Source organism: Crocodylus siamensis, chromosome 6, assembly GCF_052110815.1.
Source record: "Crocodylus siamensis isolate JL-2025a chromosome 6, ASM5211081v1, whole genome shotgun sequence".
Classification (NCBI taxonomy): Eukaryota; Metazoa; Chordata; order Crocodylia; family Crocodylidae; genus Crocodylus; species Crocodylus siamensis.
In genome coordinates this window covers 64,598,168-64,625,980 of record NC_143400.1, presented here as the reverse complement: position 1 = coordinate 64,625,980, position 27,813 = coordinate 64,598,168, and the positions used below count along the sequence as shown (strand labels likewise).

General features: G+C 42.8%; 1 protein-coding gene across 1 annotated transcript; it reads left to right on the top strand.

The window, feature by feature from the left end:
* Positions 1-55: 55 nt before the first annotated feature.
* On the top strand, positions 56-27,703 carry SLC16A14 (solute carrier family 16 member 14). The gene is made up of 7 exons (XM_090054340.1): positions 56-600; positions 2,242-2,297; positions 3,149-3,209; positions 7,658-7,925; positions 12,909-13,052; positions 18,356-19,351; positions 24,602-27,703. Exons 4-7 carry the CDS (start codon positions 7,673-7,675, stop codon positions 24,748-24,750), a joined length of 1,542 nt encoding a protein of 513 aa, XP_089910466.1. The 5' UTR covers positions 56-600; positions 2,242-2,297; positions 3,149-3,209; positions 7,658-7,672; the 3' UTR covers positions 24,751-27,703.
* Positions 27,704-27,813: the final 110 nt, after the last annotated feature.

Genomic DNA, 27,813 nt, shown 5'->3' with positions numbered 1-27,813 from the left:
TCAGATCCTCCCGCGATGAAAACCTACGGGGTATAATCAACCCCCCTCAAGGGAAGCTTCCCGGGTAAGTTCACTCTGCCACCGTACTTGGTTTTCAAGCAGCTCACGCGGGGATGCCGCCCGGGCTGGCACCCCTGTCGCGCGCGGGGGCACCCTCTGGCTCTGCGCTGGCGGGAGGCTCAGGGACCCGGCGGCGGGGCAGCGCTGCCGGCCGGGTCCCGGGGCGGGCTGGGCTCCGGTGCCGAGCGTGCCTGGCCGCGCAGCGGAACAGCCGGGCCCTTCCCGTGTGCGCTGCTTTTCCGGAGCCGGCTGAGGAGGAACCTGGGGAGCGAGAAACTGCATCCAGCTCCAGCCACAAGAGTGTGCGTGTGAGAGGGCTGCCAGCCTCGCCGGCCAAACCAGACCCAGCCGGTCTCGCGGCGATGAGGCGGCGTGGCGGTGCGCGGCCGCGCGGCACGGAGCCGGCCTCCGGCGGGACGCGAGCGGCTGCGGGGGCCGCAGGCGCCTCCCGCCACTGAGGGCCGGCGCGGGCCCCGCGGCAGAGGGCAGGAGCCGGCCCGCGGGGGATGCGACCCCCGGGACTGCAGCGGGCTCCGCGTGGTGAGTGTGCGGGCGGGCGGTGGGCCCTGCCCGCTGTCGGGGCCGGGCTGCGGCATCGCGCGGCCGCTGCGGCACGGAGGTAACTAGCGGTCATGCCCCCGGCGCCTCCCCCTCGCGTGGCGGAGCCGCTGGGAACTTGCCCTTAAAACCCGCACTGCCAGGCAGCCCCGGGACACTCTCCGCCTCCTCCCGGCACCAGCGGCGGGGATGGGGATGCGGCTCCCAGCCGCCCGGCAGCATGTCGGAGAGGAGGGGGCTCGGGGCTGGCGGCGCCCTGGGTCTGCCCTGCCCCGGTCCCGCGCGTCCTGCCTGGCGCCGCACAGCGGGCTTGGCTCTGCTGGGGGCGACGATCCGAAATCAAGCCACCCCTACGAAAACTTGGACCTTAACTTCTCTGTGCCTCAGCAAAACTGGATTCATGATACTTGCCCTACCTAGCAGGGACACGCTGAGACCAATTTCATTACTGTTTGTAAAGCACTTTAGGGTTTTCTGGTAGAAGCAGCATTCACAGATGCATTATTATTTGGTCGTTTTTAATAGCAAGGATAATCAATCACTGGATATGGTAAATTTTCCATCACTTGGGCTCTTTGAATCAGGAGTAGATGGGTTGTTCTTTTTTTTTAAAGATCTACTCCAACCCAGCAACAAATTGCTGAACTAAAAGATAGAGGCAGTCTATAGTCTGTGTGATGCAGGAGGTCAGATCAGGTGTTGACAATACTTCCCACTGGCCTTCACATCTGTAAAGCTGTATTAGCAGTAGTTCACCTTAGATGGTGGTTTACACCCAGCAGAAGTTGCTTCTCATTTAGCTTAAGTGTGTTCAGTGAGACAGGAAGAAACCTAACAGTCCTGCATGCAGAACTCCTATTAAGTTTAATGGGGCCTGTCTAATACATGGAACTGATGTGCCACAGGAACTGCAATAAACTGCATATTGAGTGGCCTGCTCAGGAACCAGGGTAGTTGGATTTTAGGAATAAAAACCAAAACATATCTGGGAGTAGTGGAGACACTTGGAGATGGGGAAAATTCATAGTCCCTGTTCTTGGCCTGCCTCCCTCCTTTTTGGAGTTTTGCAGAGGAATAGAAATGTTAAATAGGTTTGCAGTAATTCTCTTACTCTCCACAACTCTAATGGGGAAGGAGAAGATCCAACTGTGGACAGATTTATTAAAAACAAACAAAGAAAAACCCCACAACAGGAAGAAACTATGAGTCAGATTATTAGAAAAGCTCAGCTCCTATTTAATACTACTAAATTTGTAGTGCAGTTTTCTAAAGAGCACAGTATATTGGTTGCACTCTGTATGCAGAGCCTTCTAAAGTGCTTCTAAACATCTGGCTCTCCTTAGATGCTAAATATAAGCTCAGTTCTTCTGAAAATCTGGCCCCTCTCTGGGGCATTGAGATGTTAGAAGTCCAACCCTGAGTTCTTAAAAGCGTGGCGATTAGGAACTTCTCCCATTTCTAAACCCAGTAGCTAGTTTGGTGCCCTAGTCATGTATTTTTGGGACTGAGGACTGTACCATCTTAGTTGTTTGGAAGAGGCATTTTTGCAAAGTAGCTGTTGTTACTTTCCTAATAATTTATTTAGGTTCTTGTGGTTGTAAAGAGTGCTTTTCTGCCTTCTAGGGTACTACAGTCTACTTGGCTCTGGTGCTGTGGCCTGGCAGAGGGACCGAGGGAGGGTAAGTCCATCTTTCCACAGTGCACAATATAATAGGCCAAGGATATGCTGAGTCAATAGTGAGGAGTAAACTGTCCAATCCTAGCTCTGTCCAGTTGCTGAGAGTTTGCACAACTATTGCAAGTGACCTTCCTGCTTATGAGTTTATTTACAGTACAGATTCTGGACTGGAGATAAAAATAAAGGAGGATTAATAATGCAATAGATGTGAGAAATAGCATCTGATTCATGTATCGTAAAAGTAAGCATTTTGCTTCAACCCTGAGTTGGTGGTGGTTATAAATCTGGAACTAGCTTGTATCACTTTGTTAAATCAATTTGTCACTGTAGGGCAGTGATTCTGAACCAGGATGCCATGGCACCCTGGGGGGCCTTGAGATACTTTCAGGTTTGCTATGGAGTGCTACGCAATGTTAGCATTGTTAGGTGTGCAAATATGATTCACAAGATAAACCCAGCTGTTTCAAGTAGGAATATGTAAGTGTTAAAACATTCTGGCTTATTTTGGTCTGTCTGAGCTCTTTGCAACAGAAGAATTGCTCTATTATTTTTCTGTAGTAAAAAAATAAAATGAAAATTAAGAACTGACATTTTCTGAGGGGTGCCTTGAGTCTGTTGAAGGGTATGTGATCACATTCTGTTTCTTAAATAATGGAATAAAATGTCCACCAGGCAACATTTTTTAAATAAATTTCAGCTATGTTTAATATCTTGCAAATTTTCATCATTCTTAAATAGCATGCTATTTTTATGATCATAGCTCTTCAGTATATCTTTACTAACTTTAAGCACCTAGTTTTCTTCTCTCTTTTTTATGTGAGGATCTGACTCCATGTATTTTATTCATTTTAGGGCAATGTTGAGCATTTAGATCGTTTTACACTCTGCAGGACCTCCAACAAGGAACTGTGAGGTATGGCTTTGCTCTTTCCCTCCTACTTAAAAAGCCACTTTATCCTTTTTAGGGATACATCCCCTTGAACCCAACAAGCTGTAATACTCTATGCAGTGCAACACTGACATAGCATTGCTTACTCTCTATTGCCTCCTAGACCATTTGCTTGTGGGGGGAAGTATTAGTTGCTTGTAGTTTGTATGCTCCTTTGATGTATCATACTGTAGAAATCCTTATTCCTTCTCACTTCCCAGTGTGGCCAGGTTAGGACTAGTATGTAACTTATAATCAACAGCTGTGTGCTATATATTTGCTTTTCAACTAATAATCTTTTAAAGTACAGTTTAGTGAATGAGCCGGTCTAATAAAAGATGTCATATTTACCCAAAAAACCTCGTCTGTTTAGTGAATGAGACATTTCACTATACAGTTAGCTGTGCACAGCATTTGGCAAGTGCAGGTGATGAAGCAGTTAACTGGGTAGACATCTGAGCTGCTAAATTAGCTTGTAAATCCAAACAGTTTTTCACTATTTCATCATAATTCATTTTAATACATTGTGAAACCATTGCTTACTGTTTAATTTCCATATAGATGACTAATATTCTCTGGCAGCAGTACATATACTAGTAGGGTATATTACAAGATGCTGCATGTATGTATCCAACATTTTAAGGAGAAAGTATGACTTCACACACCCTGAGAAGAGGGATGTGATCATGTGGTCTGCATCCGCATCCCCAAGTAGCGTAAAGCAGCCTTGCTGTGTTTATGATGTCTGTTCACAACATTATCAGAACTCCCACTCTCTCACCGATTAGAGCTTCTGCAGGAAAGTCTCTCCTCTGGGCATGTTAGGATATCCAAAGGAGAAATCCCTTTCCCACAGCCCTTTACAGAACTCCTGGAGTACAACAGAACAGGACTCCCTCCCACATATATTAAAATGTGAGCAAGAACCCTCTGTCAACTCCATCCCACCTTTTCCTTTCTGTTTAAAAGAAGTATATTTTGGTGTGAATTCTGTAGTTGGTTGCACTGGTGTAATACCTTGAGTAATGTTACAGACCTATAGACTGAGATATTTGAGAGAAGAAGCCTTAAAATTGATATAAAACAGCTTTTTGCATCAGATACTTAAAGTTTTCTGTGTTAGACATGTCTTTTGCTCATTTGGAAGTAACTCTCATACCAAAAAATCTATAAAGTTTTCCCAAGATCTTACTGGCCACTACAGGAAACTTGAGACACGGAGTATCTGAAGTTCCAGATTCCTAAAATTAAAAGCCCTTGTCCATTGTCCACCTAAAATCCTTTTTCTTTACAGTGGATTCTTGATATCTAATAATTTAATTAGAACTACATATTTTGTTGTGTTACAATATTCTATTAAATATATGGCCATGACCCTTTGAACTATCCTGGAAAAGAGAATTTGTTCTGTTGGCTTTACAGGAAAACCTCATTAGTTCAGTATTGGATCATTCAAAGTATTGGATGCTTTGAAGCTGTTGTCATTCCCCAGCCAAAAGGATAAATTTTTGTGTACTTTATAATATGAATAATTTGAAATATGGCTACTTTGAAATTTGAAGCAGTTTTCTGGTTCCTTGGACCACAAACCCTTGGAAACAGTATGGTAGGATCAAGTGTTGGTGGGATCGGGAGCAGTTTGGTGCAATATTGGAGGCAGTTTGGCACAATAGGCTTGGTGGAACTGGGGACACTTTGGTGTGATCAGGGGTTGGTGGAAACGTGAGCAGTTTGGTGGAATTGGGAGTAGTTTCACGGTATTGGGGGATGGTGGATCTGTGGGAGGGAGTGGGTGGCAGGACAGTTCAGCACTAGATTGACCTAACCAGAGGAGAAAGGGCCCTTAAATTATTTCTGCTTTTCTGCATTAGAAACTCCTTGTGCTATATACCATAAAAGCAGCTTAATTAGTCACTGGGATAACGCCTCACTTTGTTGTTATCAGTTAGTAAGGTCTGCATGTGGATGAACTAAATCCATATGTACGCACAATACTTGGGATAATTCAAGCTCATTTATTTCAAAGTCAGTATTATTTTGTTCCCTGCATTTCAAATTAATTAGCTTTTCCTGTAATTTGAATTTGAATATTACATGAATTGGTTTTCATTTATTAATGAATAAAGCCTGTTTCCTATTGACAAATATCATATAAGGATACTTTAAATAACTGTTTTCTCTCTCAAAAGTTAATATTGCTTCAAAAATCATATATTATAAGAAAAAACTAGATTTGTAGAAGACCATCTCAAATTTTGTTTCACTCTTTTTAATTTCTCATCACTGGGTGCGAAGTCAGTTCCTGTTTCCATTTCTCTAGGGGAAAAAAGGAGGAAAAACTACCTTCTTTTGTAGTGTGTACCATTGAAATTCCCCGTCTCCATGGAAACCTCTGGGTGCTCCTCAGTGTTGTAATAATTCAATATGTTGCAGGATAAATCAGACTGAGGGGCAGATTTGGTTCTGCATCCTGGCTGTTGTTCAATTAAAAACTGCTTGTGCAGCCACTTGAAATTATTACTGTATTTTAGAATTATTTCTTTGTTGAGCTTCTTATTTGCTGGAATCATAAAACAAACAAAATTACTAAAATGTATTTGTGACCCGCTGCTGTAACCTTTGTGCACCCAGATCTAACATTAGTCTAGATTTTAATAGTCACTACCATAAATTTAGAATAGCTCATTTATCTCAGTGGAATTATGTGGATTTACACCAGTGAAAGAGAAAGGACAAAAAAGAAACTGTCCATGAGATTGATTTTGATGGGAGTTTTGGATGTGCCAGAAAGGCAGAATCAGGTGTCTTGTCCATAATGTATATGAGCAGGGCATTTTGAAGATCACTGAATTTGTACATCTTTTATCTTCTTTCTTTACCACATCCTGCTACTACCAATTGCCCTTGATTTTCTCTGCACAAAAGTTACCTTCTTTTTATCATTTCCCTGTTTTATTAAAAGTTTTGTAATTTTGAACATAAATATCTATAATCCAAGTTTGCTGGGATAGCAAAAGGTGTCCTCTATTTTTTATATTATATATAGATACTTATCCTATCTTGAAACCAAAGCCAATCCAAGGCTTGACACTGAACCTTATATAAGTTTGCAGAAACATATTGCAATAACCAAGAAGGCAAACTATAATCAATGCAGAAATACCCTCATGAATAGCCCTGGTACTAAAATACAAGACTTAACAAACAAATATGCAGAAAAAATGTACAGTTTTCCAATCATCTTACATTTAAAATTAAATGAAAAACTGGCATCCTACTAAAATATTTTAGATATTTGAAATTTTATTCCAATTTAAAAATTAAAAAGTAAACAACCCAAACTACTAGATAAATGAGAAAAAAATGTTGATGAAATATTTTGAAAATCTCTCTGCCAGTTTTGGAATGATAGATCTAGCTTGTATTTTTTTTAATTGAAAAAATTTGGAAAACATTGCAAAAATGTAGAAACATTTATGTACAAAAAACTAGAACTCTTGTTTCCAAAATTATACCTTTTATTAGACCAACTGGAAAATGGCAAGGAAATTGTTCTTTTCTGCAAGATTTTGGGATCAAAGTCCCTTCATCAGGCTCTGGGAAAAGTGTATAGATGGTACAAGATAGTAAAAAGTCCCCATAGGTAGGAAATAAAGTTTAGTTTTGCACAGAGGGAGCTGAAGATGGAAGGCTGTTCCTCTGGGTCCATGAGAGCGTCTTTGTGAGCTGTGTTGAGTAGCAATTTGATTTGTTGATCAGGTAGAATCCCTTCCCTGGAGGTGTCTGATGGCAGGCAGGGAGGTAAAAAAAAACTTCCTTGTTGTTCTGCAATGAAGCTTAAAATCCAAAATGGGCTAAAATTTGGCATCTTCCATGTTTCAGGGGTGTACTTGGTAGCTGTGTTGGTTTGAGACAAAAAGACATACAAAAAACTAGAACTCTTGGTGCCAAAATTATACCTTTTATTAGACCAACTGGAAAATGGCAAGAAAATTGTCCTTTTCTTGAAAGCAGAATTTTCTTGCCATTTTCCAGTTGGTTTAATAAAAGGTATAATTTTGGAACCAAGAGTTCTAGTTTTTTGTGTGTCTTTTTGTCTCAGACCGACACAGCTACCGAGTATACCCCTGAAACATTTATGTAACTTTTATTCTTATATCAGCTCTGGTAACACAGTTTTAAGCTTGAGGCTTTTTTTACCTATTTCTACAGGTAAAGTTAGTGCTGTGGGTGCATTCATGCTCTCCTGGGATCCTCATATTGTTCTTGTATGTGAGAACCCAAACAAATGTAGGAAAAAGTGAGGAAAGTGGATTGAAAAATTACCTCCAACAAATTTCTGGAAAATAATTAACAGCAAATAATAACAACAAAACCACAAACCTTTGTCTGTTTTCTATATGGTTTGAAATAATTTGTTATGTATGTTTCAGAATACTGTGGAGAAAATGTACAGCAGTCGAGAAGATATTCAAGAAGATGACTCAAAAGATAATAAGAAGACGCTTAAACCTAATTCAGACATTGATGGTGGATGGGCCTGGATGATTGTCCTGTCTTCTTTCCTTGTGCATATACTCATCATGGGGTCACAAATGGCTCTTGGCATACTCAACATGGAATGGCTGGAAGAATTCAGTCAAAGTCGAGGATTGACCGCATGGGTTAGCTCCCTTAGCATGGGTATCACATTGATTGTAGGTATGTTCCAATATACAGTACTGTTATTCCGAAACTGTCTAGCTTTGGAAAGTATTTATCATCCCAACACCCGTGTATTTGCTTCGAATGGTATTCATATAGTGTAACTGAGTAGTAGAGTGTTCTGAACTACTGTTTCATCCACTATATCAGTGATGCAGTAAAAGGCAGGGAACTTCAGTGAAGTTGGTGGGAACAACAGTGAGAGTAGGAGGCAGAGCACTGGGTAATGGCATAACATACATCTGGATGGTGCCAGCAAACTGCCTGGGTTTGATTAAGCTGCTTGATAGACAAGGTAATTAATTCCTCAGGAGTGGGAGAAAAACAACAATTGATTCAGGAAGGTTGAGTTTGACATAGTCTATTAGGAAGGTGACAGGGTTGGACTAGGTATGAAAATAAATGAGTCTTCTGTTTGGCAATTTTACCAAATATTTGGAAGGGAAAAGAGTTTGGATCTGAAACAAACCATTTTCATCAAGCAGATTAAAAGAAGACCAATATATTATTGTTTCAAGTTGATCTAGAACATTCAATTCAACACAAAATGAATTTTTAGTTTTCAGGCACCTGTAATAAGCCAAAGAAATTAAAGGCTAGATCCATACTGCATTAGCACTGTGGAGACACTCAGCTCTCTCCTCTGTTCGAAAGTATAGGAATGCATATCTCTCACCTTTCAAAAGAGTGCCCACACTATCAAGCTGCAGGATAGTCTCCAGTTGATATTGTTTCACTTAACATAAATAAATAGCCATTGTCACAGTGACTGGGATTTAGGCATCACATCCCAGGGTTCAGGGGATGTGAATATTTTTTTTCAAGCCCAAACTAATTGTCAAATTCAGACTGAATTTGTGAAGAGATTCAGTACAAATACAACTGCATTTTCAGTGAATAAACAATAGATTTCACCCATGTCTAGTTTTAACCAAGAGGAACTGTGGTAAGTATTGATTCTTTACTGTATTATGTCTTGTGAAAACATTTACTTTTTGTGACATTATTACACCTGCTTTATACGTTTCATCTACTTTTACAGAAGTATAAGTGACATCATAAAGTACAAAGCAAGGCAGAATCAGATTTAGTGTTTGGCTGAGAAAGATGTTATTAGAAGGAAAAGTCTGCCAGAGAGAAAGGTAGTTTAAAGGGAATAGTCTTTGAGGGGTCCCAAAATACTGATGTGTCTGGAACCAATACATCTTATTTCATCCCAGTAAGATAACTATATTTTCTGCTCAAAATAATGCAAATTTTCTAAGGAGGCTAGTGCAAGTCAGGTGCACATATTTTAGCAAATCGTGACAAGATTTAAACCCAGAGCAGCTTGTGCTACTTCAAAGGGATGGCAAGATACTTAAGTCAGGGGAGGATCTGACCTATTTAGATAAAACTAAAATCCACAGAAAAAAAGTTTGACCCAGGGTCTGTATTCCAGATTTCACTTATCTTCCTAATCCCCAGAAGATGGCAGTTTACTTTTTGGTCTGCAAAAATTAAACAAGTTGATGCAACATTGAAATATTGTGAATTACTAATAATCAACAATGAAGATAATTTAGGACTGAAGTAATTTCCAAGGTTACAAAGATTGCTAATATCCTAAGTTGTTAGTCACTTGAGCTCTCAGAGCAGTGGTCAATCACTTACTTGCTGTGCCTTTTTTGTGCTCTTTTTCCATTTTACAACAAACCACTACACTGCTGAGTGGTGGGATATATCACCTGCCTCTGCAAAAGATGACAGTGGGTGAATCTACATGAGAAGCTACGACGCAGTAGCAACGAGCTGGTGTTGGGCACCAACTGCTCATTGACGGGACTGCACAGTAGTAACAAGCTACTGTGCAATAGCTCATTGCTACTGTGCAGTAGCATCGAGCAAAATCCGTGCAGCAATGGTACTGTGCAGTAACACCACTTATAGATGTGGCCACTGTCACCAATCCTTAGGCAACCTAGGGAATTCTTCCATCTGTGCTAATTAAAGGCAACATGGCCAGTGCATTGAAAGTCAGAAAACTGATTTCCAAAGCCATTCGAGTTTGGCCTCTACCAGCCACGTATATGTGTTTACACGTTGTGCGTATGCCTGTGGAAGCACTTTCTAGGTTTGTACTTTTGAGATAAGGTGCCATATTCTAGTTATCAAACAGCTGAGATTTTTTCTACCCCTTTTAATGTGAAAGTGCAAGTAAAGACTACTCAGGTATTTGACACATTTATAAATATGATGTTAAATAACAGAAAATAAAAGGGATGTGGCATTCTAAATATGAAATAATACAAGGCACTGGGCAGTCCACAAACATACAGACCAGAATATGACAAAATACTTTTACTAACAGTGTTTCCACTTTTTTTGTACAGTTCCTCATGTATAAGAACATACAGAATAGTCATAAGAAATGTCATACAGGAATAGTAGACCGCAGACCCATCTAGCCCATATCTCATATTTCGCAGTGGCAGAGAACAGTTGCTAAGGAGGGGAGTATGCTGGGCTTGTCCAGACTGATCTGTCTCCTGCCATGCTATGAACTGGGACAGGTAGCTGGGTAACCACAGCAACACTGCTCTACTGGTTCTCCTCTAGAGAGTTCACCTGCAGATGCAATTCTCTGCTGACTGTTACTTGGCTAGTTTAGTTTTGAAAGCTTGTGCATATGTGTGTATATGTATGTGTGTCTGTGTATACACATCTACTTTGATTAGTCTATAAGGCCCCCTCTACGTGTTACAGTTATTATCCAGTTAACTGGTTAATTGCACAATTAACTGAGACCAGCTACACTATAAATAGATCCAATCAGCTATAAATTTAGACCTTGAAAATGTGCACTAACTTTATAGATGGTTGCTATCCAGCTTTAATTTGCACATGTAAATTTATAGGGGTCTGCCCCTATAGCCGGGAGCCCCATCAGCTGACAAGGCTCCCAGCTGCAGGGGTGCACCATGTGCAGCTGGGGCTGGGAGTTCTGCAGCTGAGGGGACTCTCAGCCCCAGCAGTGCCCTATGACTGCCAGGCCCCAGAGTCCTGCAGCTGTGGACACTGGGTCATAGAATCATAGAAGTAGGGTTAGGAGGGACCTCCAGAGGTCATCTGGTCCAACCCCCTGCCTGAGGCGGGATCATCTTTATTCAAACCTTCCTATACAATCCATAATCTAAGTCACATAAGACTGCCTTCAACCCTGACAACACAGACCTAGCACCCTAACCTGCCATAAGTAAAGCAGGGGAACCGTGGCAGTCAGGGCACTGCCAGGACACAGCGTCTGGAGCTGTGGGACTCTGGGTCCTGGCACCACAGGGTGCTGTTGGGACCCAGCACCCACAGCTGCAGGACTTTAGGTCCTGGAAGTGATGGGGCAGTGCTGCAATTTCCCAGGCCTTGAGGTGTGTAGAGTGTCTCCACAGCTGGGAGATCACAGCTGCTGCGATCTCCCAGCTGTGTGGCACTCCATACAACCCTAGGACTTGGAGAACCCAGTGGAGTGCCCCCTTGACTGGGGTATTGCAGCAGCTATGCTCTTCCAGCCATGGGGTGCATGGAGTACCCCTGTAGCTGGGAGCCTCCTCAGCTGAATCAGCTCCCAGCCATGGAAGCTAGGGCTGTGCATAGCTTCAGGTGGTGATTCCATTTGGAGGAGATTCAGCTCAATTCGGTGGGCAAATCTCTGAATCCTAATCGAATCAGGAGACCAATTTAAAGGTCCAAATTGATTCAAAGCTCTCTGAATCTTCGGAAAAGATTCGAGTTCTCTGATGATTTGGGTAGTCCCCGCTGGCTGCAGCAGGGAGGTGCAGCTGACTCTGAGCTGGTAAGTATTAGGGGCAGGGGAGGGGGTGGCTGTAGGAGGGGACCATGGGGGGGGGGCCCTACCAGCCCCGCTGCCTGCCCCCGCCTGCCCCAGCTCCTGGTGATTTAAAGAAAAGCCCTGGAGCTGGAGCAGGCAGGGCAGCCATTGCCGGCTGGGAGAGCGGGCGGGGGATGGGCCTGGCTGATTTGGAGATGTGGAGATTCAGCAGTAGCCGAATCTCCAAATCAGATTTAGCTGAATTGATTTAGGACAGTGATTCGAATCAGCAAATGGAATCACTGTCCCCTGAATCAGCCAAATCCAAATCTGAAGTGAATACTAGCTGCTTTACACAGGCCTAGTGGAAGCTTGCTTTTTGCTGGTGCTAGGGGTACGTGGGATCAGGATCCCTCTGTATCAGCAATAAGGCTTGATGGACTCTAATTCATGATCCCACAATCATGCCTCCTGCCATACAAATGTGGCATGACAGGAGACATAATTGTGTAGATTGTGCATTAGATTTTATTGCCCCTTTACTATCTGCGTAGAGGGTCTCTACGGTGTGTATCTACCCTGACGTCTAGTTTAGTTAAAACAGCATGAAGCGGACTTTACTGACCAGAGATTTTAGTTTTATCATCACCAGGAAATCTGGTTTTCTCTGATTAAAAAAAAAAAAGAATCCACAATTTTTGGTTTAAAAAAAGTAACCCAAAATCCACATTTTTCATGATTAAAATGAAACACAATGAATATGTAGATATTATTTTAATATCTATATATTCATTGTGTTTCATTTTAATCATGGGTTAAAGCTAATGGGTTACTTTTTTAAACTGAAAATTGGGGATACTTTTTATGAGAGAAAACCAGGATCTCTGATTATCACAAAAAATTGCAAATAAAAAAAAATAACTTTGATTGCAAGTCTTGGCAGATGTATTTCCTAGTTGTCTAAAGGGGTTAACTGAATCTCACCTCTCAGGGCATTAAAGGGTTACCAGGAAATAGACTTTTAAATTGCATTTAATGGTTTAATTTACTAATGTTTAAACTTAAGTGCTTAATATTTTATTTGAAAATAATTAAGTGGTTTCATGTAATAATGAAAGATGTAAAGAGGAGTTTATACAAGTCATTTAGCAAATTTTCTTCATGTTCTCTGACAGGTCCTTTTATTGGTTTATTCATTAACACTTGTGGGTGTCGGAAGACAGCAATAATTGGAGGGATAGTGAATGCCACTGGCTGGATATTGAGTGCCTATGCCTCAAATGTGCATTACCTCTTTATTACGTTTGGAGTGACAGCTGGTGAGTATTACTCATGTTTGGAAATTCTTTTAAATGTTCTTCATGGATTTTGCCAGTTTACTTGTTGAGCAAATAGAGAAGCTAAACAGATTCTTAGATCATTTAAACAAATGCTTTTTAAGAATGGGGTGAGAAGATTTTCACTGAAAATTCAAATTAACAGTTTTGCTTTTAGTTTATACAATTTGTCCACACTAATGTTACTGTACTTATTTTTATACATAATGAACAACATTCTGCCCCCATTTATGAAGTTCCCTGATGGCTCCTGCCCAGCACAAGCAGTGGAGAAGGGCAGGGCATGCATGTGTATGTGTGGGTGGCACCCCCTGACCACAGCAACCTGGGCTCTTGCCCAGGTTGTCCACCCCTAAGGCCAGCTCTGCCTGTGCTTCCCCATAGCTGTCCCCTGAGACCTGTATCCCTTCTGGTGCCATGGCTGTCCCTCCCTGTGTCTGTGTCCTTTCTTGGTCCCCATCCCCACACAGCTGAAGGAAGTAGGATAGAGGGCTGTCCCTCCTGCTTTCTAGGAGGGAAACTGGCAGTGGACTTGCCAGATCAAGGTCCTATGAGCCATGAACGATGTGTGTCCCCAGCAGCTGGAGGGGCACTGTAGTGGGAGCTCCCGCAGATGCTGCCAGCAGTGTTGGCGGTGGGGCGGGGAGGTGAGCAGCAGTGTTGGTGGCATCTTTTTGTAGGGGGTGCACCGCCACGCTTAGGGGGTTCACATGCACCCACTATGCATCGCCCCTGCAATGAGCTCAGCTAACTGCATGCTGGAGCCCCAGCAGAAGACTGCTGCCCCCCCAGAAATGGAGCAGAGAGCCATCTGTTGGCACGGGGGTGCAATTTGAGCAGCCATACGGCTTCCTGCCAATTAGACCTAAAGCAAGGGTGGACAAAATATGTCTTGCAGGCCGAATCTGGCCCACAGTGGGTCTTTGTCCGGCCCATGGCAGGTCCCTTGGTCCCACCTGGCCCAAGGCACAGTCCAGCCACAGTGTGTCCTGCTGCCCCCTAGGCATGCAGTGGGGCTGGGGTGGCTATGCAGCTGGACTGCTTTCTAGGCAGCCCAGGTGGCATGTGGCTCCTTCCAGCTGCTGCTGCTACCGACCCCCGCCCCACGGTATTGGTGGAGACCTGCACTGCAGAGCCCCTACCCAATGTGCCTCATGCCTGCACTGGTCTTCCCTGCCCGGGCTCAGCAGCGGCAGCATGAGACAAAAGCTGTTGCTCCGCACGGGGAGAAAGTGGCCCCTCCCCTGCCTGGCAATTCTGTGCTGCAGCCACATGGAGCAAGTGCTGGGCTGTCCTGTGTCTCTGCTGCTGTCACCTCCGCCACCCGGCTACCCTGCCTGTCAATAGGCGAGGCTACCTTTGCAGCTCTCAAGAGCTCACCAAAACTTGTTAAGTGGCCCTTCACCCAAAATAATTGCCCACCCTTGACCAAAAGGATAAAGAGCTGATGAGCAGCCAGTTGTAGGGGAGGGTAAGAGAGAATGTACTCAGCATAAAACAACCTCAGCTTCTGCTTTCTGTTCTGTGTCATATACACCCAGACAGAGGTCAGTGAGAAAAGAAAAGGTGTCATTCCTAGCCAGGAAGTTGAGCAGGGATGTCCCCTCCCTGGTTAAATTCCTAGATATACACTGATGCAATATTGTTCCTTCTGTTTATCTTACAATATCAAACGGTACAGTAAGCAGTAGTTTACAGAAACTCACTTTTGTTTTTCAGGATAGAAGTGAATAAAAATGTAAGTGAGGGACTGTTGAATGCTGGGTCCAGATCTGTATTTTTTTTTTGTCTTTTTGAATTTGTTCTCTGTAAAGTCAATAACAGGCCATATTCCAATTTTAAAAAAGCAAAAGATGCTGGATGTACTTGGTAAGGGTAGAGTTGTGTAAAATAAAATGGGACAGCTTGTTTTCAGTGCAAATAAATAATGGGCATAACTACTGGCAGACTGATTTTGAGGTCCGTTTCTAGGGGTACACCAATAGAGATTTTGGGGGCCAATATCAATAGCCAATTTTTTAAGGAGGCATATTGGCCAATACTGACTCAATTTCCAATACAGCTATATCCAGCTGGTAAGTGTGTTGTGGTGGAAAGGGAGGAGGGAGGGAAGGGGCATAGGGGGGCAGATCAATACCCCCTGCAGTGAGAGAGGGAGTGAGGCAGGAGCAGACTGCCCAGCTAGGATGGGGTGGGGTGTAGGATGGAGCTGCAGTTTGTCCAGGAGGCGCCGGTGCAGCTTTCCATGGCTGCTTGCCCCCCTGGAGGGCATTTGTGGGGGGGTGTTCCCCTGGATCTGTGCAGGGTGGGGTGGGTGGGCTGCAGTTGCCGTGTTGGAGCCAGGGCTGTGCTGGGCTCTTCTCGGCACTGGCTGGGCTTGAGGCGGGCAGTGGTATCACTTGGAAGGGGGGCTATGGGGGGGGCTACAGCAAAGTTTGGGGTGGCTGCAGCCCCCACCCCATAGCCCTCCTCCCAGCATTGCTGCCGCCCGCCCCTAGCCCAGCCCCTGCCAAGAAGATCCTGGTGCAGCCCCAGCTGCAGCCCGCCCACCCTGCCCTGTGCAGATCTGGAGGTACGTGGCCCCCACCATGCCCTCCTGGGGTGCAAACAGCAGTGGAAGCTACCCCCGCACCCCCGGACAAGCTGCGGCTCTGGCCCATGCTACGTCCTACCCCGGCTGGGCAGTGTCTGCCCCATTCCATTCCCTCCCTCCCCCACTATGGGGGGTGTTCATCTGCCCCCCCACGCCCCTTCCCTCCACACTCCCCTTCTACCACAGTGGACCTACCAGTTGCACACAGCTCTCTATGCTGCCAGGCTTTGCTCCTCACCACCTATGTGCTGTGTTGCAGCTGCGCACATGCCTGGGCATTTATCGGCCAAATTATCAGCTGCATTAGGCCAATTTCTGATAAAGTCAATTTTCTTTATATCAGTGCTGATCCGATATCGGACCCATGTATCAGTGCACCTCTATCCTTTTCCTGTTCTCTTTGAGTACAACAGGCTTTTTTGGTTTTCTTTCCTTATATTTACATGAAATCATGTAACTTGATTATCAATTATTTAAGAAAGTCTATAAACCCAAACCCCCAAGCTAAATTATGGCCAGCCAATAAGCTATAGGCTTTAATCTTAGCCATGTGCAGGTTTTTGCTGTGAGAAAAATTCTGCAACTATTACAAAGTGGCAAATTACAGATATGCTTACAGAGCTCCAAACAATTTTGATTTGAAATATATGTCATTATTCTCTGGCTATCTAATTTCAATGACATAAGGGAACAGCCACAGAAAGCCAGACAGTATCCCTTGACAATTAAAAGATCAACCTTGGTGAGGCCGCAGCTGGAGTACTGCATCCAGTTTTGGGCTCCACAATTCAAAAAGGATGTGGAGAAGCTTGAGAGAGTGCAGAAGAGAGCTATGCGCATGATTAGAGGTCAGGAAAAAACAGACCTTAAGACGAGAGGCTGAGAGCCACGGGACTCTTCCGCCTGGAAAAGCGCAGGCTCAGGGGTGATCTGGTGGCCACCTATAAGTTTATCAGGGGTGTTCACCAGGAGCTGGGGGAACGTCTGTTCACCAGAGCACCCCAAAGGATGACAAGATTGAATGGTCACAAACTCTGCTGAGACCGATTCAAGCTGGACATCAGGAAGAACTTTACTGTCCGAGCCCCCAAGGTTTGGAATAAACTGCTGCCGGAGGTGGTTCAAGCGACCGCTTTGAATGCCTTCAAGACACATTTGGATGCTTATCTTGCTGGGGTCCTATGATCCCTGCTGATTGCCTGCCCCTGGGGCAGGGGGCTGGACTCTGATCCTCCGGGGTCCCTTCCAGCCCGAATGTCTGTGAATCTATGAATTGTTTGATCTGTGTTGCTCCTTTAAATGTTACACACTTTCTTCTTTCTAACTCATTGGGGCCCAGAGTGACTTGAAGCTTACCAAATATTTGATTCAATACTCCATGAACTTAGAGGTAGTCTTTTTACTAAGTATAATGGTCTTTCATGGGCAGATCCAGGGTTTTGTAAAGGGGGGTGAGGGTGCTGCAGAGGTGGATGATGCACCTCTGTTGCCAGCTTCTCCCCAGCTACCAGGTTGGATAGACTACACTGCAGGAACAACAGCTGGGGACTTTTTTGAAGTCTCTGAATCAGATAAGAACCCCTTCCGCCCTGCCCTGCTCTCAGCACTAGTTCCTTCCCCTTAATGCTCAGTGGCACTGCTCCTCCCCTCCCATTCCCCACCTCCCACTGCTGCCACTGTTTCTGTCTGACCTGGGGGCAGTGGACATTCAGAGCTGCTCCTGTCCTTCTCTGGCTGGTCTGTGCAGGCAGCTGGCCTTAGGTGGGGACAATGATAGTGGTAGCAAGAGGTACGTTCTTCCTCCTTGCACCTGCTTCCCAGTTGGCAGGGAACAAATGGGTGAATTTGACAGGAGGAGTGCAACCACTGCTGCTGTGTCTGGTTGAGTCTGGCTGGAGTGGGGCAGGAGCTCCCTGCATCCCCAGGTCAGCCAGGGGCAGTGACAGTGTAGGGTGGGGGGCAGGGGAATGGGAGGGGTAGGGATGTGCCATTGAGCATGGAGGGGAAGGAAAGGGGTGGAATTCTTACTTGCTTTGGGGACTTAAAAAAGTCCTAGCTGCTGCTTATGTGAAAGGGGTGCATTACCATTACACCACAAATCTGTCCCTGGCATGGTCATACTCCCCCTAAAGACTATCTGTCCCTATTATCTTTAGATTTGGCCCAAATACAATTATGGAATTTTGAATTGCGTCTCCCACCCCATCTGTCCCTGTAGTTGGAAAGGGGGGGTTGCATGGCTGATGAAGTTAAACAATAAGCATTCTATTTATTGTCAAAGAATCCATATGCATATATATTTAAAATACAAACGTATATATATTTATTTCCAGGTCTAACATTGATTTGTTGTAGGACCTTTGACGAATTATTGGGAGCTTTTTTTCAGAGCTATTAAGAGCTTGCCATTCCCAATATGGTCACATTTGAACTGAGACTGTGCAACACCTCTGAGACTTCCATGTGCCTCAGTTTTCTCATCTGTAAAATAGAATACATACTTCACAGGGATTAATTAATGTTTGGAAAATACTATTAAATAGTGAATTAAAGTCAGGATGTGCAAAGTGATGATGATTGTATACAAATTAGATATGGCCTATGGATTTCTGTCATGTTGCTAGCGTTGCTTTGGCTGCTGGAAGCCCAAATTATTTAAGTATAAGAGCATGTGATGTTTGTTTTTTCACAGGTCTTGGGAGTGGCATGGTTTATCTACCCGCAGTAGTCATGGTAGGACAGTATTTTCAGAAGAAGAGAGCACTTGCTCAGGGGCTCAGTACCACAGGAACAGGATTTGGAACATTCCTAATGACTGTTTTACTGAAGTATCTGTGCATGGAATTCGGATGGAGGAATGCCGTGTTCATCCAGGGTGCGATCTCTCTGAACCTGTGTGTCTGTGGAGCCCTCATGAGGCCACTTTCTTACCAGGATGAAGCTAATGAAAAGGTTACTGAGAGAAACAGTAGTGAAGACAATTATGCAAAAGCTCTGTCCCCCCCTGCAGAGACTATAAAATCTAATGGGGTATTAAATGAAGAGCCTGAAAAAAAAGAAGGGCTAACTAATGATGAAGTGTTTGACACTGTTCAAACAACAGAGAGCAAAGGTAAAATCAGACATACAAAGAATATATATGCTCTTTGCATTCTTAAGACAATGAGCCGTCTGACCCTTATAATCAGAAAGGGGTTTGTAACATGGTACTCTAGTTACTTTGGCGCTGCATCACTCTTTACCAATAGAATGTTTGTAGCCTTTGTATTTTGGGCATTGTTTGCATACAGTAGCTTTGTTATTCCTTTTATTCATCTTCCAGAAATAGTTAAACAGTACAACTTATCCATGCAGAATGATATATTTCCTTTAACCTCGATTGTAGCCATAGTTCATATTTTTGGTAAGGTGACCCTTGGATTCATCTCTGATTTACCCTGCATCAGTGTTTGGAATGTCTTCATGACAGCTAATTTCTCCCTTGTTGCTTGCATTCTTATTTTGCCACTAATGCATACATATGCTGGCTTGGCTGTGGTTTGTGCTCTGATAGGATTTTCCAGTGGGTATTTTTCTTTAATGCCTGTTGTGACTGAAGATCTAGTGGGGACTAAGCACCTTGCAAATGCTTATGGCATCATCATTTGTGCCAACGGGATATCTGCACTGCTGGGACCACCATTTGCAGGTAAATATTTTAAGCTTCTAATATTACATAAATTATCTAAATATAATAATAACGATGGATTATATCTAAATGAGTATGCTTTATGGTGTTATGAAAATGTGGCTAATAAAATTATATTAGCTCTGGAGCTGACTATAATATCCCAGCATGTCTATATTCACCACATACATTAACCATCCCCACTACAAATGGCCATCTTTGCAAATTATTCCAGCTGTATTACAATCTCTCGTTCATGGTATTTTGTTATCCTAGCTGAAACCTGCAAAACTTTTGCAATTAAATTTTTATTGCAAAAGTAGTTCATTAAATACAGGATTTTTAGTTATCTTTTGACCAAATACTTTAATGAAATCAAAACTTCTCACCCTCAACAAGGCTACATAAAGCTGTCCATGTGTAAACACAGGCTTAGCAATATAAATACATATTTGTCAAAAGTCTAGCCTTGTGACTTGTTTATAGTCATAGAATAAGAAGGCTCTTGCACACGTGATTAAGGGCCCTTATACATGTGAGGAAATTGCCCCTTTTAGTGGTTTAATTTCCCTTTTTAATGACTTAATTGCATAACATGGTACATGTTCGGTGGCATGTTACTGCACATTCGGTGGTGTATTTTGATTTAAATGACTTTTTTATGTAGCAAACAAAAACACATCCCCTGTATTTTAGTTTACTGCATAAGAAATTGTAGCAATATTCCTCATGTGTACAAGGGCCCTATCTGGAAAAAGTGGCGGGGACAGTACACAGGATGCTGGAAGCCTGGGTGCGCTCAGGGAAGCCCTGTACACTGTCCCCACCACCTTTTTCAGCTGCTAGCCACTCTCTTGCCACCTTCCCAGGGCAGCCAGCCCATTCCCGGGCTATCCCAGGTGATTGGAAGGCAGCAGGAATGGTGCATGGGGTGTTGGAAGCCCGTAAGCCTGAGCTTCCCCAAGCGTGCCCAGGCTTCCAGTGCCCCATGCACCATTGGATTTAGCGGATGTTGCCTGTGAGCTGGGGCTCTACCTGTGCAGCTGGCACCACTGCTGCAGAGGGAAGTACCGGGCCTACCCACAGCTCAGGACCGGCTGGCAGCTCACCCCTTGGCCACGGGAGAGGTGGGTAGGCTCTGGGGGAAAAAAATAAGGATCACGCTGTTCACTGCTTTTTTTTCCTTTCAGCAGAGCCTGCCCACTCTGTGGTGGGGGCCCCCAGTGCTTCATTCTAGCGCTGACTTGCCTGCATATCTATTTGAAATGCCTCAGGATCTTCTATAATAATCATATGCTTTTCCTGTCTGTGTGGAGCACTTTGATTGGTTGTTTCCTTAAGCACTGTGATTGGCTGCTGAGACAACCAATCGGAATGCTCCGGACAGACAGACTAAGCCTATTATTATTATAATAATTGCATATACAAATATTTTATCATAGAGAAGTTTAATGCATTTCTTCTGTGCTTTATATATATCACATTTACTCCTTGTTGAGGGATCTGGTGTTATAAGAAGGCTTGCTGCACCTCATGGAAGGGGGATTTCATCCCATGGTAGGGCAGGCTGGTTTGAATCATTGCTGTCTATGTTGGTACATCAGGACATCATTTAAATTACTTTTGGACTATGATACAATGGGTAGTCTGTGGATGTACTAACTCAGCTTACTCCTAGCTTGATTTTTCCTAGTATTCAGCCAATAACATCCATTTTAGGACTGTCCGAGCTGGCTGCACTTTAACTTGTCCTCAGCAGGAGGAAGGTTGCAGGTCTGCAGGGATAGACTAGAGGAAAGAAAAGCACATGCTGTATCTTTCTCAGGAGTAGCAAAGGTGTACTCTACATCCATTCCCCCAGAACATCGTAGACTCAACTGAGTTAATTAGGAGTTAACTTGACCAGGTGTAAAGGGGAAGGATACAGCTAGTTGCCATAAAGCACTTCTATTTTTTGTGTTATGCAGTGATGTGGATAACACGGTAACAGGAGTTTATTTTGAGGATGGTGTTTTGTATTCCAAAACCATTTAGAGCAATCTGAATACAGAATAGCATCTGCCAAGGAATGGAGATTAAAATGACAATTGTTATGGTGCTGAGACCAAACCTCCCAAGGAAGCTCTTGGAAAGGATTTTTCTGTGTTTGAGTTCTTGAAAACCTTGTCTCTTTTGAATAAACAGTTTGCACAACTTACTGAAATATGCTTGTGCAAGCAACAGCAGCAGTTGGAACAGCATCATGATCTAATTATATGATGTAGTTGTGTATGTCAGGCAACATGATGTTTGTGCTTGTCAGTACAAAGAAGAAATCATGATGCAGTAACTAAGAATGAGCAAAGGAGGGGCTGGTTTCAGGTTCTAGATAGCTATTTTACATCAGATCTGCTAGATACAGGTTATATGACAGGAATATTATTTTGGGACTAATATCTATTGGCTTCTAGAAATTTGAGTCTGGCCAAATTATAAAGTATCAGCAGGATTATTAAGAATGAGACTGTTTATAGGAACCATTCAGTATTGTAAATATTTTATTTCAAGAAGGGGGTTTCAAAAGTGGATGGAGTTAGACTGTTCTAAGTGGTGGCAGATAACGGAACAAAGGGCAATGGTCTCAAGTTGCCGCAAGGGAAGTTTAGGTTAGATATTGGGAAAAGCTTTCTCACTAGGAGGGTAGCAAAGCACTGGAACAGGTTACCCAGAGAGTTGGTGGAATCTCCATCCTTGGAGGTTTTTAAGACCTGACTAGACAAAGCCTCGGCTAGCATGATCTAGTTGAGGATAGTCCTTCTTTGAGCAAGGGGTTGGACTAGATGACCTCCTGACAGTCTTTCCAAACGTAAGTGGCTATGATTCTATGATAGTTCAACCTTCTTCCTGAGGCAGGATCATCCCTATCCAAACCATCCCATACAACCGTAATCTAAACTATATAAGACTACCCTCAACCCTGACACAACATAGACCTAACACCCTAACCTGCTACAGGTAAAGCTGAGGAACAATGGTAGCTAATATCTTGCTTCTATAACATGTCAATATGCCCAAGAGGTCCCAGGCATGCCCCCCACTACAGAGGAAGGCAAAAACCACCACAATCCATATCAATTCGACAATGCAGTAAAACTCCTTCCTGACCCCAAAGATGGTGATCAGTCTGACCCTGTGGGGAGGGGCAAGATACTCTAGCCAGAAACCTCCAACTTAGCTCCTCGCAGGAGAATCAGCACACCCCAACTGAAGTCCCCAACCTTAGCTGTACCCTACACTCGATGCCTCTGGGGAGGCTTAAAACCCCCTTGATACATATAGCAGAAAAGGTGGGGGTGAGGGTGGAGGAGGCAGGGCAAGAGCAACCTGCAAAGTCCAGAAGCATGAGAAATAGTCCTGGTAGAAAACAGGCATAGTTACACCTAGATCATCCCCGACCAGTGGCTATCCAAACTCTTCCTGAACACCTCCAGTGATGGGGAGTCCACAGCTTCCCTAGGGAGTCTATTACACTGCCTCGCTATTCTCACAGTTAAGAAGTTTTTTCAAGATATCCAGTCTAAACTTAATTTGCTACAAGTTCAAGCCATTGGTCTACATCCTCCACTCTGTAGAAAGAGAGAAGTGGTGCTTTCTCTCTTGTATGTGGCAGGCCTTCAAATATTTGAAAACTGCTATCTTGTTCCCCCTTAAATGCCTTTTCTGCAAGCTGAACATGCCCAGCTCCTTCAGCTTCTCCTTATATGATTTGCCTTCCAAGCCCTTGATCATGTGGAGCCTAGAACTGCACATAGTACTCCAAATGAGGCCTAACCAGTGCTGCATAGAGAGACACTACCACGTCCTGTGTTTTGCACCGAATACTTCTACTGATGCAGCCCAAAACCACATTTACCTTTTGTGCTGCTTACCCTATCAGTAACTCTGGCTCAGGGCATGGAGCCCATGATGGTTCTGGCTCTAGCCCCAGCCAAGCAGCAGTGGCAGCATCAGCATCCCTGGCCCCAGTCAAGGGCAGGCAATGACTGTGGTTGTGGCCCTGGGTTGGGACACAGCCACAGCAGCTGCCTGCCCCAGCCTGGTACTTAAATCCAAGACAAGACTTTTTCCCTTATGCCAAATGGAGAAAATATCTCATTTTGGATTGCAGTAAATGTGGTAAGTCCCGAGTAAGGAGCAAAATCAGACATGAAAAAAATTTGAATAAAACAAATTAACAGTATGTGCTGTCTCCAGATACATTTGAGTCTGAGACAGTTTTACTGAAAATCAGTTTCAAATTATTTTTGATTTATTATTTATACCTTATTTTAGAGCTTGGACGGAAGACTGTTAACGCATCACCAGTTACAAGTTAGGTGGTTAGAATGGTTTAACAGACTGAATATGAATCTGAGACCCAAGAACTTCTAAATTTTAATGCCAGCTGTGCCTCCTACTCATTGTATCATTTTGGGGTAACATAGCATTTAATTCCCCCATCTATAAACATACAGATCTTTCAGGGGTCTTAACAATATACAGCCTGATTCACCACGGTCCTGCAATTGCACAGTCATTTAGTACTTGTATAAAACCTGAGTTACTGCACAGCAGAGCTGATGAATGACTTTTCTGTGACACTACTTCACAGTAGCCCCGAGACTTCTGTGCAGTAGCATCACATCATGGGTTCTGCCATGCAATGCTACTGTGCAGTAGTCTCAAGCTATTGCACAGTCAGCGTCTCTTGAAGATGTGTCCTATAAGTATTAAATATTAGTACTTATTAGTAACTTAGTATTAGTAGTAGCAAATTGATCTTATTTATGTCTAGATATATGAAAACACTATCAACAAGTAGAGTGGGTTAGGAATAAACACATCTAGATTCTCTACTAATTTGGAACTCCAAAAATATACACCTATATCCATAGGCCTTCTGTGCTCCTGGAATGAAATGCACCTCTAAAAATGAACCTCTAAAAGACCTGTCCATATATGAAGCCAAATTTTTAGGGCTTAAATGGGAAATAAATAATAGATAGACACTGTGTTGACCTTCTGATTAAGAGTGAAAAACATCAGTTTCATTAGTTTATTTCTATTTTTATTGTATAGAAAGGGACAAAATCTCCACCTCTTTTTCAGAAATAATGATACTTGATGGCTTAAGTAAAGCGTTACTTAATAGGGTGTTTTTATGGGAAAATGTGCAGTATTCTTTACCCATTCCTGTTTTATTCATTTATGTCACACACTTTATAATGACAATTATCTTGTCTTTTTTGGCAGGTTGGATCTATGACATCACGCAAAAATATGATTTTTCCTTTTATATATGTGGCATGCTTTACTTGGTGGGGATAATATTTTTACTCATTCAACCTTGTATTCAAAAGAAAGAACCAAGAGAAAAACACATGGAAAATGCACAAGTATAGTGCACATTATAGAGTATTTCACAAGAATGTTTTGGTTTTGCATTTCTTTTATATAGCAATATAACTTGTATCTCTGATGGGACCAACTGCATTGAGAGCACCAGAGTGAATACCGAATGAGTTTCAAAGTCCTGATATTAAATATTAGTGGAAATGTGCTTATAAAAGCAACTTTACTGTCTCACTTAGGATTTTTGGCATCAGAACTCTTAACAAATGTGGAGGTTATGAGCTTTCCACATGCAATATTATTATTTTTAGATTTGATCAGTAGTTGATTCTCTTCTCACTTAGACCAGTTTTACCCTGTTGAAACATCACTGACTGCAATGCAGTTACTCCTGATTTACATTGGCATGAGAAGAGAATCAAGCCAAGATATGAATAATTTATTAAAATGTTTCCTACTCCATATTCCGGCTGATAAGAATTTATGTACTGTGCACAAGCAAATGGCTACATTTCTGACCCAGCTACCCAAATGAATCACTAAAAGTCTGATATAATAATTCAGGATTTCAAATAATTTAATGTATTTAAAAGACTGGTATGTTGTGTAAAAATGAAAGATTTCTTACTTTTTTCTGAAAGGTTCTCCAGTTTAAGGATTTTTTAAAGTTTTAATTGCAAGGACAAAAAAGCCATTCTCAGTCCATGGGAGAAATTATAAATAAGATACTTAAAATACTCTGGAGGCCAAATGACACTGAATTAAAAAACCACAAACATAAAAACAAAGAACAGGAGCAAAGAGGGGTGGAGGTGGGGGAAGAGGGAACGGGAAGAATAGTACTACGGTTCTTTAACAGAAAGGATAAACATCAGAACTAGATGATCTGTTGCAAAACCTTCCTAGAAGAGTTAGTACTTTCATATGGAACACTCAGTTGAGTATTTATTTTTGATTTACACTATTGAAACTGAGAAGACTATCTAGCCCTATTTATGAGAGGTCTAGTTCTAATTTTGCTTACACAGATTTCACATCTGGATCTATACAGGACCAGGCCCAATGGGTGCAGACAGAAGTGCAACTCCCTGCTATAACTTAGAATGATTTTTGCAAAGCGTTGAGTTACGTTACCCCAGACCACACAGAAGTTCACTATTGGTTCCAGGGAAGAGGGGAATCTAGCTGCGGCTGGGAGCCTGCAGGCAGGTTCTCATGGGAGTAGCCAGGGCTCTCTACCAGTGCTCCCTGTTTTCAGAATGGGAGGGGGGAAAGGCAGCAGAGGGAGCTTATTCTTGGGGCTCCCTGGCTGGTGCTGAAGGTGGGGTGGGTGAATTGGAGCCTCCCCGCACCCTACCTTCTGGGGGGTAGTGGGGTGGAGCTGACAAACCCTCAGACTACACTCTCTCTGCTCCCTTTCCCCCATCTCAAGCTGAAAACAGGGACAGGCTGGGAGCTCTGCACACACAAGTTATAAAAGATGCTACATTTTGTAACATTTTTATCTGATACCTCATGCAATGATGGGTCAGGTGTAACAGGTGTAACATTTTTACCTAATGGCCATTTTTGAAGCTGTTTGCAGCCATGCACTTGTGTTTGGTCAGAGCTATAAACTGCTTTCTGTAGCCAGATCAGGTGAAAACTGGCACTGCCGTCTGCACCCAATATAACATGGCATAGCTCCATTAACTGCAGTGTAGCTACCATGGATTTACATAAATGCAATCTCAGAATTCAATCCTCTGTATTTAGAGTGAGCCACGCTAATTAAAAGTCCCTGCATGTCATGTGTATTGGTGGTGCAGCACATCCCTGTGCTGGGAAAATGCCAACAGTGTGCTTTGAAAGCACACTGAACAAGTTTTATTTCAAAATGCACTGCTGCCATTTTCTCAGCATGGAGGTGCACTGCACCGCTGATACACATGATGTGTGAGGCTGCCAGAGTGCGTGAATGTACGTGCTCCAGCAGACTCAATTAATCAAGTCTACTCTGACGTGCTGGACTTCCAGTGCATCAGAGCAGGCTTCCGGCATGTGTGTAAGTGCCCCAAGACAGCTAGGAGTATTCTGTTATAGAACATTCACTTTCTTGAGCTCTGTGTTTTGCAGTTGATCATGGATTTCACAGACTGGAGAATGTTTCCAGAAACAGTATGAAATTTCTGGCTGCCTTACTTGTTTACACATATTTTAGAACTGTATAACATTTTTATTGAAATCCTTCCCCAGAAATTAATTGTTTAACCTCAAGAAGCCAGTTTCTCAGGAACAGAACTTGAGAATCTTGGATGAAATTGGCTAATATATATATAGTTTTAGAAATAGTTGAATGGAGTACAGTATGACATGTTTAATGCAATTTATTTCAACACAAAAGTTATTAAATCCTAGCTAATTTTATTGTTAAGTGAGAACACTACCTGAACTGTGCAAAACGGATCACATTTTGCTCAGTGCCGTTCACTTGCTGTAATGTTATTTAATGCAAAGCATGGAAAGATATTTTAACTATTAAAGTATACTGCTTTAGGTTTTTTGACAATTTTAAATAACAGAAGGACAATACAGAACATTTTGCATGGTGCTACAGTAAATATTTTCCATGCTTTGTGAGGCACAGCTTGTGTTATACTTCATATATTAAATAGAAAGTTGGTTTATTTTCTGTATTTAAATGTTACAAAGAACTTTTTCACCATAAATCAAGTCCTTGCTTTAATACGGATGTTATTCAAATAAAGAGAAAAAATTACGGGAACATGGTTTGGTAAAAGATCATCTGTTCTTAAAGTATAGATTCAATGTCTCTTTTTGTGCAAATGCTGCTGATAGCTTTTTTTAAATCTTATTTGTTGGTGACTATATATGGGAATGGTGATTTGCATCAATTTCCTTCTTTTTTAAAGAAATGTGTCCTTTAAACTTTAAGCTTCATTTTGTCATCTATCCGTTGATTTTTAATTGCATATGACTGTAATGAATAAAATTTTGCTCTCTTAAGATAACTGCATTGTGATTTTCTATAGAGCTATTTCTTGTTATAACTTGATCACATACTTGGAATACACTTCAAGTTACTAAAATAATTAATTTTTTTAACTTTACAG